This window comes from Xiphophorus hellerii, chromosome 2 (assembly GCF_003331165.1).
Source record: "Xiphophorus hellerii strain 12219 chromosome 2, Xiphophorus_hellerii-4.1, whole genome shotgun sequence".
NCBI lineage: Eukaryota > Metazoa > Chordata > Actinopteri > Cyprinodontiformes > Poeciliidae > Xiphophorus > Xiphophorus hellerii.
The window spans coordinates 8278753-8296551 of record NC_045673.1 but is presented as its reverse complement, the minus strand read 5'-3'; the positions used below and the strand labels follow the sequence as shown (position 1 = coordinate 8296551).

Genomic DNA, 17799 nt, shown 5'->3' with positions numbered 1-17799 from the left:
CATAAAATGAGCCAATATATTGATTTTTTAAACTGAAAGAGTCACCCAGCGTTCTACGTTTTCGTCTGTTGGTATCCTAAAAATCGTAATATTTTCACCTAGGATTATCACTTCTCATAACTAATGAGATGTCTATTGTTCAGTTTATCAAAAACAATCAGTTATTCATTATCAATGTATGATGATTCAAACAAATAATAATCAATTTTAGTTTAAAACTATTTAACCACTAACACTTCCCTTGGTGTGTCCGTTTTATTCGATTGTACTTTCGTTCATAGTTTTAAAAACATGCGAGTGTTTACTAGCGTTGCAACAGCGCCCCCTTCTGGGATTCGCAGAACAACATTCAGTCCCTTGAGGGAGATTGTGTTGCGCATGCGCACCTAATGTAACGAGATGGCGGAGAGTGCGGAACTGAAGGTAAACCTGCTCTGTCTATTAGCTTGCCGAGTAGATGTTTCAGTCACTGAAACTTGAATTTTAACGCCACATCACTCTTGGTGTTCGACAGCAAAGAGCTGAGTTGGGTTGTTATGAAAGTATATGATGAATAAACAGCTGAGCAGAAGGAACCAGAATACCGTTAGCTTGCGGCTAAGCTCGTTAGCATTAGCTTTGTTATTGTTGCCGACGTTCCCGTTAGATTTCCCCTGCGGTTCTCCTGATCAAAATCTAATATATCGCTTTCATTAAGGATTGAACCGTAACGATTGTCAGTGTTTTAAATTTAACAAAGCAGCAGTTTCGGCTACCTTTTATTATTTTTACACTACTGTTCGAACGGTTATCTGTTGAAAAATGGGCCATGTCTATTCCCTGGAAGAGAAGCGCACGTTAACTTGAAATATTGCTTCCTTTTTTGTAGGAATGGTAGTCTTTGATAGCAAATCTTGCTATATTATAGTGCTTGGGAAGTATATCTATTTAAAAATACATCGCGAAGGTAAAACATGAAGAATTTGGTTTCTTTTTGGGCAAATGACAGCATCGCATAGCCAGTGGGAGCTAGAGTATGCTAACTAAATCTGTTATCTTCCTCTCCATCCTTTTTTTGTACATTGTTATTGTACCCTCGGTATTATAAGTGCTTTCTTTAATTTAATGGAACCAGACTTATATGTGCAGAAATGCTGCTCCTGCTTTATAATAGACATTTACTGTGACATAATTGTAGCTGTTAAGCGACATTTATTTTTGGAGAAGAAAAAGGAAGCTTATGCATTGATAATAAGACAGCTGCTATTCTTTGTATAACATACAAAACATTCTTTCAGGCTGGGTCTAAGGTGTTATCAGAGTGTTTACATCTAGACTCGTTTCCTGATGAAACAGATATAGTAATCCAGGTTTATAGTAACTTCAGAATTGTCTAAATTCACATATCAATAAGATGACATATCCAGAGATTAGAATATGCTAAATTGACCTTGATTGTCTGCGACTGGTCATTGGCAGGAAAAATATTTAAAAGGCTATGTTTTTTTTAACCTTATTCATTACATGCAACAAAACTATTAACTCACTCCACCTTTGATCTCAGTGCATTAACCAATAACATGTACTATAATGATCTTTTGAAGGAGTTAAATAAAAATTAGTTAAAGCTTAGATGCATATGCTTTGAAGCTAAAGTATGGATAATCTGATCATTTCTTTCAAACTACTACCTCTATATTAAATTGGGCAGGAGAAGGCTGATGGAAACATCTCTGTTTTATAAATGTTTCATATTAAAGAAAAAAAAAGTGCTACAGGATATTTGATAGAGGTAGTAGTTTCATCGTGGAGTAGAAAACTGCGTTTTCCCAGTTTTTATAGATCCTTTTCCCCACTCTTCATTTTTCCACCAGCAAATGGTAATGAGCCTTCGAGTTTCTGAGCTCCAAGTGTTGTTGGGCTATGCAGGACGGAATAAGCATGGGCGCAAACATGAACTTTTGACCAAAGCTCTCCACCTACTCAAGGCTGGCTGCAGTCCTGCTGTGCAGATGAAGATCAAAGAACTCTACAGACGGCGGTTCCCAACCAAAATGGTTTCGCCAGTGGACCTAGCTCTTCCTGTTGTTCATTCTGCGAGCAGCTTGCCCACTGGCCTCGCTCAGCTAGGATTCGACGGCCACAGCTCTCCTTCACCACTGCTGCCTGTTTCTCTTCTCGGACCTAAGCATGAGCTGAGTCTGCCTCACCTCTCCTCCGCCCTGCACCCTGTACACCCTGACGTCAAGCTCCAGAGATTGCCATTCTACGATGTTCTAGATGAGCTCATTAAGCCAACAAGCCTGGGTGAGTCCACAAGCAGCTGCTCAGCTGTGTTTATAGTTATAACATTCCTCCTGCTTGAGCATACCAGTGAAGCTTTGAGATCACAGGTACAGCTAAACAATGAGTCGTGAGAAACGTGCGTAAAAAACTCTTTGTAGCTTCTTGTCTGACTTTGTGTTTCTGGCTTCTTTCTCAAAGTTTCAGACAACAGTCAGCGCTTCCAGGAAGCATGTTATGCCTTTGCATTAACACCACAGCAAGTTCAACAAATTAGCAGCTCAATGTAAGTGAGAAAATTGCCTGCAGGAAAAAAATAGCCGAAAGGCACAACCAGTGAATAGTGCCGCTGCTATTTCAACATGTAAATTCCTAACTTTGAATTTGTTTTTGTTTTTGTGTAATAAACTGTTGATTCTAAATTTTCAGGGACATATCTGGGACCAAATGTGACTTTGCTGTTCAAGTTCAACTAAGGTATTTCCAACACACACTTTGAGTATCAGTCTAGTGTTTGATATATTTCTGCTTTAAGCTCTGGCTCTTAAACATACAAAAACAATAACAGCATCACTGAAATCCTGCTTGTCATTTCAAGTGCCATTTAAAACTGTTCATACATCTGGCACTTTTCAACATTTTGCCATTTTATAAACCAAAAAAATCAGAATCCATTAGTTTAGTAAATAAACACCATCCTGAAGACTAAGGAGCGTACCAGACGGGTCAGGAAATAGTTGCAGAGGAGTTTAAAGCGGAGTTGAGTTGTAAAACAATATCACAAGTGTTGAAGACGGAGGAATGTTTAGTACTCTGCCTGAAAATGAAGCATGCGATGACTTCAAACCTACTAAAAAATGGCTGTCCACTTAACCATTGAGCCAGGAGAGCGTCAATCAGAACAACAGACAGCACAGTAACTCTTGAGGAGAAAATCTGTTGATGGAGACATCCACTCCATAAATCTGATCATTATATGGAAGAGAGGAACGAAGAAAAACACTGAGGAAAAGGTTTTTGAGAAGTCCCTTAGCCTTTTTGTGCCTGACAGTCTGAAAACTTATGGTTTAAAAAGTATCCCATTTTACATTAGTCTCTCACTAAGTGACACATTTCTTTTTGGTAAAAAATACTCTCATCTCACTATAAACAGCAATAAAATACATTTTCAGGAAGTGCTCTACCTATGTCACAAAAGAAATCCTATATTATTGAAGTAAACCTTGTTTACAGTGGAAATGTTAGCCTATTAGAATCCACTTGCTTAAGACATTTGTTTAAACCTTAATCAATGATTTTAATCATTTTCAGATTTTGCTTATCAGAGACGAGCTGTCCGCAAGAGGACCATTTCCCCCCCAATTTGTGTGTGAAAGTTAATGGCAAACCATGTAATCTCCCAGTAAGTCTAAGCCTTATTTTGCTATGGTTTAGTGTTTTGTGTGTTTTCTTTTTAATTTGCTACTGTGAAATAAACGTTTTGTGTGTTTATTTGTTTTTTTTTTCTGTTTGCAGGGATATCTCCCTCCCACAAAAAATGGGGTGGAACCAAAAAGGCCCAGCCGTCCTATAAACATAACGTCTCTGGTCCGGCTATCTACCACTGTCCCCAACACTATTGTGGTGTCTTGGACATCAGAAATTGGAAGGGTGAGATTACTGTGTCAGAATGTTGAGAAATAATAATAATGGAACAATATGTGAGCCGTCTGCATGACATTTGTGTTTTTTTTTTTTTTTTTGTGGTCAGTGTTTTTCTATGGCGGTGTATTTGGTAAGACAGCAGTCATCTGCAGTGTTGTTACAAAGACTACGGGCCAAAGGGATTAGGAATCCTGACCACTCAAGAGCCTTGAGTAAGTACAGACTTTGCTTAATAGTAAAAAAAAAATGTTGGGTAATAGAAACAACTTACTTTAAAGCCATATATGAGCAGCAAATTTATCAAAGTATCAAATTTTGAGTTTTTCTTTTGTTTCAAATTCTGGTCTTGTTTTGAAAGCCAAGAAAGGCTTATTGTGGATTATGAATGTTGCTGGTGCAGCGTACAAGAGCACTCTGAGGCTCATCACAAGCTTTTAAGTCTTTACAAAACCATATTAGGTATTCAGTTTTGCATTGAGAAAATATCACAAATTGATGTCAAACCTTGTTTATCCTTTGAAAAGAATGTGATTTTAATGTTCTATCATGCACACTTGTGTGAAATTTCAGCCAAGTAGATTAGATGTGACGGTGTCATAATGGATTCTATAGAAGAGATGGCATTTTTTCTTAATGACAGCACAAAAGGTTTAAGAAGACCTTTTTCAGTTTTAATTAAAAGTGGCTGTGCTGTATTAGTGGTCTGATTGTGATGTGCTCCACTGACAAAGACTTATTCCATAAATTCATAATTATAATTTTCAGTCATTGTTTACGTCCAGTTTTACTGTGTCTTGTTTCGTCTGGTGCAGTTTTATGACCAGACGAAACATAAAACTGGTCATAAAACTATGACATAATTAAGACATAGTCATAAAACTATGTCTTAACTATGTCTTAAGTAATTGACGTAAAATTTGGATAAAATGTGACACGACCGTTCAGGCTGTAGACATTTTGACAACAATTGAATACATGTCTGATTTAGTACCACATATGGAAGCGGTACAAATAGTTTTTTTGTGTGCGAAAAGATTAGAATTGGGCTGCTCAGACTTCCATGAAAAAGTCTGATATAGGTCGGATGTGGTGAAAAATATCAGATTTGGGTCGCATTTGCCTGCTGCATGAATGTAGCCATTGTTCTTTCTCTGCTTCAACACACCTGAGTCAAATAATGAGGTCAGTAGCAGGACTGGAGAAGTTTACTGCAGACTGAAGAGGTAACTCAGCTGCTTGACTTGTCCTGTGTTGGACCAGAGACATGTCTAAATTTGGCAGGATGAGGCCTGGATTTAAAGACCCCCGCTGTAAACCTTCAAAGAAAAACACATCAAAACCGCTTGAATTTTAAGAACACATTAAAGAGGAATGAATTTAAGCCATATTTTACATTGTTTACATAAGATAGGTCTGTTTGTAAATGTTAAAATGAACCATCCTCCGTCTCTGAACCTTTCTTCACAGTGGCTTTGAAGATCTAGAGTTCCTTTAAAGTGGTATATACAACATATGTTTACTGTATCTATACGACTATATGATTTCAGTTGTTTAGTGCTCATTTTTGTTGCTTTAATCCATCTAAATGTTAATCTAACTTAATTGTTCACTGAAGGTTACAAAAATTTGCTTGTGGTAAATATAGATGGCTAAGTACATGTTTAACCTTTTTGTTTCTCTCTTTCTATCTGACAGTCAAGGAGAAACTGACAGCGGATCCAGAGAGTGAGATAGCGACCACCAGTCTACGAGTTTCTCTCCTTTGTCCTGTAAATACTCTTCAGTACTATCCTGCTCATTTTAAGTCTTTGTGATCACAATAGGGTTTTAATTTAAAAAGGAAATTATTTTGCTGTGTAACATAGTATAAAAAAAAGAAGGAGAGGGGGTATTAAAGAACCAAACCTTGCTTTTTGGGGTTTATTATTAGGAGTCGGTCATACTTTATTAACTGCTGCTTTCTTGTGTCTCTCTTTGTACAGCTAGGAAAGATGAGGCTGACCATCCCTTGCCGATCAATGACATGCTCACACCTACAGTGCTTTGATGCTACACTTTATATCCAAATGAACGAGAAGAAGCCGACATGGGTGTGTCCGGTTTGTGACAAAAAGGCACCATATGAGCATCTTATTATAGATGGGTGAGTGTCATCGTAATTCATGTCAACTCTTCTAAAATTTGGTTTAAAATATCTGAACACCCTATCCCCTCAATTTTGTTCTTAAAACTTAAAATATTTTTTTTAACTCTACATCCTATTAGATTATTTCTGAAAAGGATAATTGTGCTGCTAACTGCGGAATATTTTCATTATCTTCAGAATGTAAGAAGCACTTTTCCATCATTTAAAGTTTGTGTAACATGTAACCTGTTGTATCATTTTCGAAAAACATGTTTATTGCAATATTATTGTTGAATATTCCAGGGATTATTTCAGCTGAGATTAATCCAAATAATCCCAACTTCGCTCTTTCTTTTCCCTCACTAAATTGCGGCCATAGTGGTCATGAAGATACAATCCATCAAATCAGCCAAATAAATTATTTACCTCATAGACCATTAATGTATTGGGCTCCAGTTATAACAACCTCTTCAATATTGCAACAGAACTGTTGTATATAGGGATATTGCACCGGATATTACATTTCAAAATATTGTTCAGTGCTACTAAGAAATATATATTGTGTCTTGATGGAAGTTGATCGAAATTGTGATGAAAGTTAACATTTTGGGTGAACTTTGTGTCAAAAGTGTTTACAGGTTGCTTGTTTTCACAGGTTGTTCATGGAAATCCTGAACAGCTGCTCTGACTGTGACGAAATCCAGTTCAAGGAAGACGGAAGCTGGGCCCCCATGAAGTCAAAGAAAGAAGTTCAGGAGGTGTCGGCTTCCTACAACGGCGTGGACAGCGGTGTGTAGCTCATGCTTTCCGCAGCCTCACAATCCAATATCGATCCACGAACACAGAGTGAGGTTTCTTTCTTTTTGCTTTTCTGTGGGTAGATTTGTCTAGAACAGACTCGCATGAGCATAAACGAGGGTCGTCTAACGACAACAACAAGAAAGTGGATGTGATTGATTTGACACTGGATACCTCCTCAGAAGACGAGCAGGATGACGAGCCGCCTCCGAAACGGGTCTGTCCTTCGCTCTCTCCGGTCTCCCCGCCTCCAAACAAAGGGTAAGCTTCAAAATCACTTTGTTAGTTTTCGTTTAGAAACATCTCGAAAGTTAGAAGATAATCAAAAAATTTATTTATTTTAGTAAGTTAATGCAAGGAGTGAAACTTATTTACTGGCAAATATAGTGATATATTTCAAGTAGACATTTTGGTTAATGTTGAGGATTATGGCTTACAGTTTATGGATTAATACACAGCTAGTGAGTTTCCCTTTTAGCATTGAAAATACTGAATTGAAATACTTTATGATTCTTTTAATTTAGTGAAATGCACATAAAATATCTCTGATTTTGTGCTGCATTGTCTGTGATCAGAGTGTTGAACCTGCACAGCCAAGCTTCACCCGTGGCCAGAACTCCCAGCATGCCCCCTGTGGAGAGCAGCTACATTCCTCCTCCGCCTCCTCTTATTCAGGATTACCGCCACTATTATCACACAAGCGATCTGCCTGGTAAACCTGGTGCTTTCCCTTAATTTCACTTAATCAAATCAACTAAAAATTCATTTTCAAGTAGTTTTACCGCTTCTTGAGTCAGAGTATTATTAAAAAGGTGAATAAAGTTTTATGTTTTATTCTTTTTACAGATCTGAATTTTTTCTCCTTCCTCCAAAGTGACAATCAGGTACGTTATTTATAAATTTTCCTCTTACATCACTGGATTGAATGATGTTGACAGGTGAAAGCAAAGAAATTTGTTTTATTCTGTTTAATATATTATTTAAATGATTCCATAATGATACCTCATACATTATACATGTTTCAGTAAAAATCATTTTGCGAAGTAAAAATGTAATTTTTGTCATTTCATAGTGTTGGCAACTTTTATAGGTTTTGTTGTTTCGTACCCATCAGAGGGACTTTTAAGAGCCACTTGTGATATAGATAAATAAAAAAAAAAAGTATCTTTTCATAGACTACTCTGGGTCAGTTCATTCAAATATGTAATAATGGGAAAAATTAACTGACATTTAATAGCACTCTGAAAAAGTAATTGCCTCATAAATATAATAAGTGGTTGAGCCTCACATGGTGGTGACAGCTGTCATCAGCTGGAAAATTAGCCTTCTTACATCATTGTGGCGAGATTTTGACTCAGAGTTATGTTAGTTTGCAGAATTTTTGCAATTTAGCTACATTGGAGGTTTTCAGAGGAAGTTTGAAGTCATGCTACAATATTTACATCTAAATCAGATTCAAATCCAGGGGTGTGTTTTTATTTTTTCATACAGGTCCAGGTTGGTTTGGAAAACCTTTTTTTCCTCATAATAAGTGAAAGTGATAGTATCACTTTGTTTTATATTAGAACCTGTTTGACTTGAAATATCTCTCTTTAATAAAGAAGTGAAAGATATTTCAAAATATTTTCACAGCACTACAAGTACATGAGTATGAAACAGTTTGTAGGCATGAAATAGACGCAAAAACTGAAATGGCTATGTGATTTGGCAAAGCAGCAAATTGAGCCAACCCCACTAAAACATTGAGTTAAACTTTACTTCATGTCGTATGGCTTGCACTGTGCGTCGCTCTACTGATGGTGGCTAACAATGCCTCCTCTGTGTCCTGGAAGCATTACAACATGGTGATGGCTGCTGCAGCGGCCGCATCAGCTTCTGCGCCAGAGGACCACGACCTGCTCCTCAACCGCTTCCTGCCCTACAGCTCCTCCCAGATGCTACGGGAGCAGTCGGCCACCCCCGGGGGCAGCACCCTTGCAACCGCCAATGGAGGCAGCAACAGTGGCAGCACCAGCAGTTTGGTGTCTTCCAGCAGTCTACGGGAACGCGAAAAAGAAAGAGACAGCCACGGCCTTTCTGGATTGTCACGGTCCTCTATGGAGGCAGCGGCGGCAGCGGCCATTTACGGCTCCTTATCTGACGTTATCTCTCTTGACTAGATCCACGTCGAACTGAATCATCAAAAATTCGAGAGACCTTGAACAGGAGTTCTTTGTAAATATTGAAAGTGGAAGATGAAAGAATACAGTGCTATGTACAGAGAGGAAAAATCTATTTTCAATTTTACTTATCATATGTATATAAACTTGGGACGCTTCTTGTCCAGTGCGTTACTTCCGTTGATATTTTTGTGTGAATACTGAAGACTTTTTCCACACCTCTTCATGTGGTCTTTGATTATATTGTAGCTTTTGTACCTGGTTTTTACAGTTTGTTTCGATATTTTATGTCAACGGCATTATTTCAGCATACATGCACAGTCCCCAGGCAGTCAACACCAAACGGGACATATTTAGAATATAAAGAAAACAGGCTTGTTGTTGATGAAAGGTGAGCCTCAGCAACACGGGAGAATGTGTAGCACTTTATGTTCTAAATGGTGTCATCTTTGTCATAATGTTTTGACAGCAGAAAGATTGGCCATTTGTTTTATTTTTGCCATCATTGTACATTTATTTTCTCTTAACACATTCATGCTGTGGTTGTTATTTTTAAATAATTATTTATGATGTAAGTTATATTAGGTGTGTGCTATTTTTGAAAGAAGCATTCCTATGCCTCTTGGAACTGTTGCCACTAGAAATGCAGGAGAGAGTGCACGATCCTCGTGTTTCATTACTGCGCTTTTTCTCTTCTTGCTCATCTTAATCGAATCAAAGAACAGTGAATCATGTTTTATTGCTCAAACTCTGTAATCTACACCTTAATTGGGAGAAAGTCAGGTTGATCAGACTGTTTCAGTGTGTGAATGAAGGGCACTGGTTCAGCTAGCACTCACTATTGGACCTTTATATATGGTAGATATAAGTACACACACACACAAACTTGCAAAAGTTAGCATTTTCTTTAATGTATAACAGTTTATTTTGTGTTACTCAAAACTTAATACAAACTAGACAGAAGTGATCAGTTGACAAATTTCTGCTCCACATACAAGACATGGCTAGTTTCTGGTCAATTTGAAAGGCTATAGCTGTTTATTTTTATTTTTTTTTTAGTTTAAGTTAATTACATTTCATTATGTTGATGTTTTATTATAGCACTTGTTTCCTTTTGTGTTCGTGCATCGAATCTGTGTGGAGCAGTTAAGCATTACATTTCCCAGTTAGTCGAATTCAGCTTTCTCTGTCTGCTGGTTACCTGCAAGCTCACCTACTTGAGTGCTATGCGATTCTGTAGTGAGGCCACAGGATACATAGTTTTTTTTGTTTTGTTTTGTTTTTTTTGGTGTTTAATGTATTTGCAACAGCCTTCAAGATTACTGTGATAGTTTAGGCTTTGAGTGAATCACAACATACATTTTGGCCCAGAGGTAAAACAACTTTAAAGTCATTATGAATGCCTCCCTTTTTGTTGCTTTTCTCCTTGACTTGTCTTTATGACTAGGTTTATTTATTATCATATATACTTTCTGCATTGGTTTGATTCGTGAATATGCATTGCTGTCATTATATGTGATATTTCTTTTGTAATTATATAATTATTGCTATTTAAAAATATCACTGTTGCTTGACATGCATTGTAACATTTTTAGTTTATGTCTGTTTTGCTATAAGATGATGTCAATAACTCAATAGACGCTTTGATCATTTTGAAAAGAGATGAGATCTACTGTGCTGATTGATATTGGTAAGGATTTAAGCCTGTAGAAAACAAACAAAAGGTCTTTGCAGGCTTAGTAGTTCTCTAAAGATTCCTCAGTTACATGAGGTATTAAAGAACATTTCACATAATTTTTAAATTATGTGAAACACAAGTAAAGCAATTGGTTGTCTAACATTTTAATTATAATCACTAGTTTGGCTGTAGCTGCTGGATAAAAAAGTTTCTAACTTTGGATAGGGGTAAAGAATATTAAAACCTGAAGTCATTTTTAAGTGAACTTTAATGTCCACCACTTTGTGCTTTTATAATGTGACAGACCTTCATTGACACCTCTGGTCAAAATGTTTAGACCTAAGATAAATTTATGTTTTATTGCAACAGTATATTAGGGAAGCACTTAGTCTTCTCAATTAATAGAGGAACTTTCTTATTTTCACATTCTCTTGAGTTTGTGATTGTAAGAGGTAGGGTGCTTTCTCCATCTAACTTCACAGATTTTGTTAAAGAATGACATCTGGATATTTGTGTTTAAAACTGTGTTTATCTGTAGGAGATGAATGGGTTTCAAAAAATAGTAAAGAGATGGTATTTGCTTGACTTTATAGTACGACACACAGGTTTGATTGATAGTTTATAAAATAGGCAAACATCAAACTAAGATGTTGCATTGGTGGGTTAAAGATATAAGATTAGAAAGCCAGGATTAAGAAAGAAAAATTTGACTTTAGTTTAAGCAGTTTACTTGTGAAGTCCTCATCATTCCATCCATTTCGTTTAACATTTTGCACTTTCATCCCAATAGGTGGCGGTTACGTACCTTATGCTGGTTGCCAACCATCAAAAAACATCCACAGAAGAAGAAGAAGAAGAATGACGTCATTGGATAGCGGCGCCGAGGTGGACTGGAATGGGACCTGAAGATTTTTCCCAAATTTTGATAGCTTAATCCATGAATGGCGCCGAAACAGGACCCGAAACCTAAATTTCAAGAAGGTATGCAGTTGTTTGTTTTGTCGTATTATTTCGTGTGAGTTTCTGTTCGCTTTAAAGCGCCTAAATATTGCAGTTGTTGGAGGTGGAGCGGTTAGCCGTCATTGTTGTTACAATAAAGACAGAACGGGTTGTTATTAATTAGATTTGGTAGTTTTAGCCGTGTGCCCATGACTTCAATACGGCTTCTAATATAGAGTGCATTGTGTTAATTTTAGAGTTAGTTTGAACTTCATTCAGATAGCGTTAGCTACTGAGAGACTTCACCGCCCACCTCTGACAGTATTTTACCAAGCTAACCGTTAGCTCAGATTTTGCTAACTTTAGTCTTTCTAACCATTGTCTATTGTTGCTATTTTGAATATATGTACATACAGATTGTATCACAGTTTTTTGAGGGTTTTTTTTTTTTTATGGAAAAGCGAACTAAGCTAGGAATGCCACGCTTACTTGCAGCTGAAAATCCGTACTTCAGTGCAGAAGTACCCGCCAAGAACCGAATTGTTTTGTTTGATGGCTTGCCATAATTTTCATCATAACAGCTTGGAAGAATATACATCTATGACGAGTAACTGTTTTGAAAGTTAAAGCTAAAATCAAGATAAATGCATTTTTTTCTGATGAAGTACAGTGTACGGAAGCCCAGAATGACCATATTAGTTATTTGCAAGATTTAAAAAAAACTACAACCTGAGACTTTTTTTTTTTTTAACTTCCGGTATATTTCTTCCAAACTAAAAGCCGGACCAAACAAGCAACCAAAACATTATGCATTGCAATCTTTGTCAATTGTTTTTTCTTTTGACTGGTTTCGGTCAATACTTTAAAAAATAACTTACTCAGGTCTAAAGAGCAAGTGAAAAGTTTTCTTTTGTACACAATTTTCTGAATTTTTGTAACTTCCGTCTGGCCCAATAAGTAAAATGTCTCTCGGCCCTTCTGAGCGCTGACCATTTCGTTATTTTGTTGTGTTTTTTGTTTTAATGCTTAAATTAATCAATTAATGTCTGCGTGGATATATTTATTACCACAATGACAATCAATTAACTAAAGTAATCATTAAATATCTATCTTTAGTTTAACCAAGAGTACTTTTGCTTGTCTGCATAATCCATAGCAATACTTGACACAGTGGGTAAGACACTTTTTATACATAATGTAGATGGGCAGAGACAAAATAACAACATGTTGCTATTAAATGGGGACACAGCTTGGCAAATTGCTCCAGAACCTCCATAAGATCACAAATAAATGACACAATGATCTGGACTCAGTTGAGTTTCCTTTGCTTGAGTCAGAAATTAGATAAAAATATTTTAAGTCAACTTTTCTTTTTTTGTTGCTGCATGTTTTTTTTTAGGAACTAAAAAAATGTAATGTAAATGAAAAAGAAATCTTAGAAACATAATTTGTAGGGCCATAAGAAAATAAAAATGTTTGTCAGGCGCTAAAACATGTCCTTTCCCTGTTATTGTTTTCCAATATTTGTGTGTGTGAAGCTTCTTCAGTGGAACTTAATTGTTTTGTCTCCAATGCAGGTGAAAGAGTGCTGTGTTTTCATGGGCCATTGCTCTACGAAGCTAAGGTAGGCCACCTTAATTAAACTATTCTTCTAAACACCATCTTGATGGTTTTTTTTTTGTTTTTTGTGGTTCTTTTTCAATGTTGACAGTAATTGGTAATTCTCTTTGCAGTGTGTTAAGATTAGTATCAAGGACAAACAGATCAAATACTTCATTCATTACAGTGGTTGGAATAAGAAGTAAGTGTTCATCTCAGATAATAAATGCCTAAACTTGCATATTTCTAACAGTGGCTTAAGTACTCAAATCATATTTTCTCTTTCAGCTGGGACGAATGGGTTCCTGAAAGCAGAGTACTGAAGTATGTGGACAGCAATCTTCAGAAACAGAAAGAGCTTCAGAGGGCCAATCAGTAAGTCCACTATGATGTCATGCGTTCAATCTTTTCCGTTTGATTTAATCCGTTTTGTTTTCTCTCCTTAATCGTCTGTAAAATTCTCATTTCATCAGAACCACAGGTTCTTGATTAACAAAACTTTTGTTTTCTCAATTTAGAGACCATTATGTAGAAGGGAGAATGAGGGGAGCTGCACCGAATAAGAAAATCCCTGCTGCATCGCAGAAAAATGATGTGTGAGTGATTGTGCCATTATGTTGTTGTTGTTGTGTTTTTTTTTTCATCTCATCTTTTTTTTTCTTTTTATCAAACTTTATAACAGAAACCTGAGTTGTATTTTTTTTCCCAGGAAAACCAAAAAGAACAAACAGAAGAGTGAGTATATATGTTGCTTTACTCTTAAATATTAAAAAGTATTTAAATTCAAAAAGTAGATTTTCGCCTGCATTAGACATGTTAGTTAAATAAATGTGTGTTTGCAGCTCCTGGAGCAGGAGAGGGAACAAGTTCAGGAGGAGATCCAACTCATCCTCCCAGGAAGAAGAGAGCACGAGTTGACCCAACTGTTGAGAGCGTAGGTCCAGAATTTCATGTAATAACTACGTTCAGAACCTAAAACCAACATATTTTTGATCCTTAAAGGACATCATTCATGTAAGGTGCACAGATGAAACAATGTTTTGTTTTGTTTCTTTCCTTTTGCTTAGGAGGAAACCTTTATAAACAGAGTTGAAGTTAAAGTAAAAATCCCAGAGGAGCTTAAACCGTGGCTTGTGGATGACTGGGATCTGATCACACGTCAAAAACAGGTAAATAATCAACATTTTGTCATATTTCCATATAGAGTTCTCACCACACTTGTGGTGCATTTGGTAAAGAGTCTAGTAAAGAAGACCCTTTTAAAAGTTTGTGATTCCAGTTTCTTTAATCATTTAATCACAGAGGTTATGGAAGAGAGAATATTTCTCAGAATCATATTTTCAGCTATTTAAATTAATTTTTTTGTCTGTCTTTAGATATGGACAGATTTAGGTAGGTGGCTGTTTATCCCCCAGATGGATAAATAATAAATAAAAATAGATAAAACCAGAGTGAGATTATGCTGCAGCAATAAAAGAGCATTTTTAAAGGCTTTTAGGAGTTCCACTAAGTAAGCCACAGAGAGAAGCTTCTAACAATCGTGTTTGAATTTGTTTGTCTTCAGCTTTTTCACCTTCCAGCCAAAAAAAACGTTGACGCTGTCCTCGAAGACTATGGAAACTACAAAAAATCAAGAGGAAACTCTGACAGCAAGTAAAGACTCGCCTTCATCTTATTTTATTTCCAGGATTTGTTTTATAGCCAGCTCCAGAAATGCCATGCGAAACCTATGTCTTTACCGGTGCAACTTGTTTTCCTTCAACACTCAGGGAGTTTGCTGTGAATGAGGTGGTCGCCGGTATCCGTGAATATTTCAACGTCATGCTGGGGACGCAACTTCTCTACAAATTTGAGCGGCCTCAGTACGCAGACATCCTGGCTAACCACCCCGACACAGCCATATCTCAGATCTACGGCGCGCCTCACCTACTCAGACTTTTTGGTAAACACTCAAAACAAAAGAAGAGTCTTTATACAGAATGGTTGTGAATAGCAGCAGTCGACAAAAGTAAATAATTCAGACGCTTCAACTGCAGCTCAAATGCTGTTAGGCTCAGTTTCATCTCCTACATTTGGGTTGAGAGATTTTGAGAAGAATTAAATTGACAATGTATTATGTTAGTTTAAATAATAGAGAGAAAGATTTGGAGAGATTAGTTTTTTTTTATCTAGCAGAAATAATATTTCAGTCTTCCATCAGTTGACTATTTACATGCCTTTTGCCTCATTGCCGATATCTTAACTTATTACTGAAATACTGAAAACTTATTACTGAAATGTGATATTTATCATCAGTATTATATTGTTTTCTATGAGTATTTATAGGAAATCAAAATGAATGAAAAATGGTGATCAAATGTCAGACGGGACAGAATTTAGGCCATAAATAATTTAATTATTATTTTTGTATGTCATAATAAGTTAATAAATGTATTTGTAATTGTTTTAGTGATGGTATATTTTGATATCTAATCAAAAATTAAATGCAATTAGAAATTATGTTAGAAGCAGTATATGATCATTTAATCTGTTTTTGAGTTTTGTTATAGTTATTTGCAGCAGTGCAATTTGTAATAATTTAAAGTGTTAATGTTACTCATCAGGTAGATCCAAACGTGATTGGTTGTCCTCCATAGCAACCATCCCCACTGATTGGTGGATGGTGATATCAGATAAATTCACAATGTGTTGCAGCATAAGACCATGAAATTTACATTAACAATTACGTTTAAACAAGCTTGTTTTGTGAATGTAATGCATATTTTAGGTAATACCATTAATAAAATATATAGTAAATAAATGCAGCATTTTTTTTTCAATGTTTATAAAATATATTCCATTTGACTCAAATTGTAATAATTTAGTTTAGGCACTTTTGTACCTCCTTTATTCAAAAATCAATTCAAAGGTTCTGAATTGTTGTTTTGACAGTGAGAATTGGGGCTATGCTGGCATACACTCCCCTGGATGAGAAGAGTCTTGCGCTGCTTCTCAGTTATCTACAAGACTTTCTCAAGTAAGTACTGGTAACTAATTCAACAAGCCTTCAATTGAAGAATCTGTAGCATCAACGAGTGTTTGTTTCTTTTTCAGGTATCTCGTTAAGAACTCTGCGTCACTCTTCAATGTAAGCGACTATGAAGTTGCTCCTCCAGAGTATCATCGAAAGGCGGTCTAAATTTTATTTTATTTTTTAGTTAGATCTGAAACCTTTGTGTGTTAAAGATCAGAAAACTCTTTCAGCTGGAAAAAAAAACCTTATTTGAAGCACAGATTTTGTAACATTATTTTTGCTCTCAGAAGAATCACGTGTGAATAAAGTTGGGTTTTTTTTGTTTGTTTTTCCAAGAGGAACGCTGCTGAGAACATTTCCCCCCCCCCGTATTCTTATGTTTTTGATTACCACTTTTTTGTTTACTTTGTTTTTTTGTCTGAGTCTAATCAACAAATTTGGACATGACCGTTTTTTTCTTCTATTTCCTGACTTGAAACAGATACTGGTTACAAACATCCTGGAAGCAGTTATTTTCTAATAAAAGTCTTTCATTCGTTACCTGCTATGCTGTCTTTTGTAGTCCCACTTGGTTTGTTTGACGTCACTTGACTATTTGTTATTTAATTAAACTGACATCTAGTTATTGTTAGTAGCACCTGTCTACCAACATGAAATATTGACTATAGTTTATTAGCTTTCTGTGTCTAGAGATGGAAATTTTGTTCATTGTCTTGAGGAAATTAGCTCAAGCTGAGTCAGTTTGGTTAGAGGAAGTGTGTGAACAACAATTTTTAACTTTTGCCACGAGGTTGACAGGAATATACTTTTATCAAAGTCATTCTAATTTTGCTACCTTTTGAATGATTTTCTTCCAGGATTGCTTCTTATTGAGCTCTTATCGAATTTCTTATCATCCACTCAGGATAAAACATTTATGCGCCATAATATTGCCTACCACCATGTTTCACTTTAGGATGTATTTTTGTTGTGTTATAAGTCCTGACGTTTAAGCAAACTGGAATAGCTAAAATGAATTGTGCTTTAATGAATTGGTGTCTGTTGAGGATAATTATGAATGGAATAAGATATTGATAATTAAAACACTCAGGAAGAATTTCAAACAAGCTTACGTTGCATATTTTATAGGTTGAATGTCTGCTATGAGACACATAAACTTTCAAGTCTGTCATATTCTGCTCTGATGGCTTTTACCACAGTGTAGATCTGCAAAATTTAACATAAAGGCTGGTGGAAATTGTTTTCTGCATTTGCTGTTTAAAAAAAAAAACAGAATATATTTTGAAGCCAAGTTCTTCCTCCTTTCTGCCTCCAGCTGTTTTTCTCCCCCCTCTGTTGTGTCTTCACACCATGAAAAAGAGAGAAACCAAATATTAGCTTGAGGCTGATTTGTGGTTTCATCTGTCAGACACTTGCATTTATTATGGCAAGAACAATCCTAACTTTTTCTTTTTTCTTTTTTTTAAAGAATTTGTTTAATCCAAGTTTTCCCAGCCCTAACCAGAAGCAGATGTGTTTTTACTGTAGAGAGTCCTCATTTCACCGCATCCCTGACGGCTTAAAATAAAAACACCATAAGGAA

At 36.2% G+C, this 17799-nt stretch overlaps 2 protein-coding genes across 3 annotated transcripts; both read left to right on the top strand.

Moving 5' to 3' along the window:
• Positions 1-361: 361 nt before the first annotated feature.
• Positions 362-10931, top strand: pias1b (protein inhibitor of activated STAT, 1b). Its single transcript, XM_032584148.1, has 14 exons — positions 362-423; positions 1854-2286; positions 2464-2548; positions 2692-2739; positions 3574-3664; positions 3778-3912; positions 4013-4118; positions 5602-5675; positions 5889-6049; positions 6687-6820; positions 6913-7090; positions 7405-7541; positions 7676-7713; positions 8662-10931. Exons 1-14 carry the CDS (start codon positions 400-402, stop codon positions 8986-8988), a joined length of 1971 nt encoding a protein of 656 aa, XP_032440039.1. The 5' UTR covers positions 362-399; the 3' UTR covers positions 8989-10931.
• A 565-nt stretch (positions 10932-11496) lies between these two features.
• Positions 11497-16757, top strand: morf4l1 (mortality factor 4 like 1). 2 transcript variants are annotated; one of them, XM_032584168.1, is made up of 12 exons: positions 11497-11647; positions 13183-13229; positions 13339-13406; positions 13493-13579; positions 13723-13800; positions 13914-13939; positions 14047-14138; positions 14272-14373; positions 14769-14857; positions 14974-15146; positions 16136-16220; positions 16298-16757. In XM_032584168.1, exons 1-12 carry the CDS (start codon positions 11608-11610, stop codon positions 16380-16382), a joined length of 972 nt encoding a protein of 323 aa, XP_032440059.1. In that variant the 5' UTR covers positions 11497-11607; the 3' UTR covers positions 16383-16757. The 2 variants fall into 2 exon arrangements, with proteins under 2 accessions (XP_032440059.1, XP_032440051.1); XM_032584160.1 differs by having other exon boundaries at positions 13887-13939.
• The last annotated feature ends 1042 nt before the right edge of the window (positions 16758-17799 follow it).

Bases quoted from the DNA above. Each gene is read 5' to 3' on its own strand.
- pias1b (XM_032584148.1), top strand. From the start codon at position 400: ATGGCGGAGAGTGCGGAACTGAAG. The intron at 3,665-3,777 runs GTAAGTCTAAGC...TTCTGTTTGCAG, and splicing joins GCAAACCATGTAATCTCCCA to GGATATCTCCCTCCCACAAA. The intron at 3,913-4,012 runs GTGAGATTACTG...TTTTGTGGTCAG, and splicing joins GGACATCAGAAATTGGAAGG to TGTTTTTCTATGGCGGTGTA.
- morf4l1 (XM_032584160.1), top strand. From the start codon at position 11,608: ATGGCGCCGAAACAGGACCCGAAACCTAAATTTCAAGAAG. The intron at 14,374-14,768 runs GTAAATAATCAA...GTTTGTCTTCAG, and splicing joins TGATCACACGTCAAAAACAG to CTTTTTCACCTTCCAGCCAA. The intron at 14,858-14,973 runs GTAAAGACTCGC...TTCAACACTCAG, and splicing joins AGAGGAAACTCTGACAGCAA to GGAGTTTGCTGTGAATGAGG.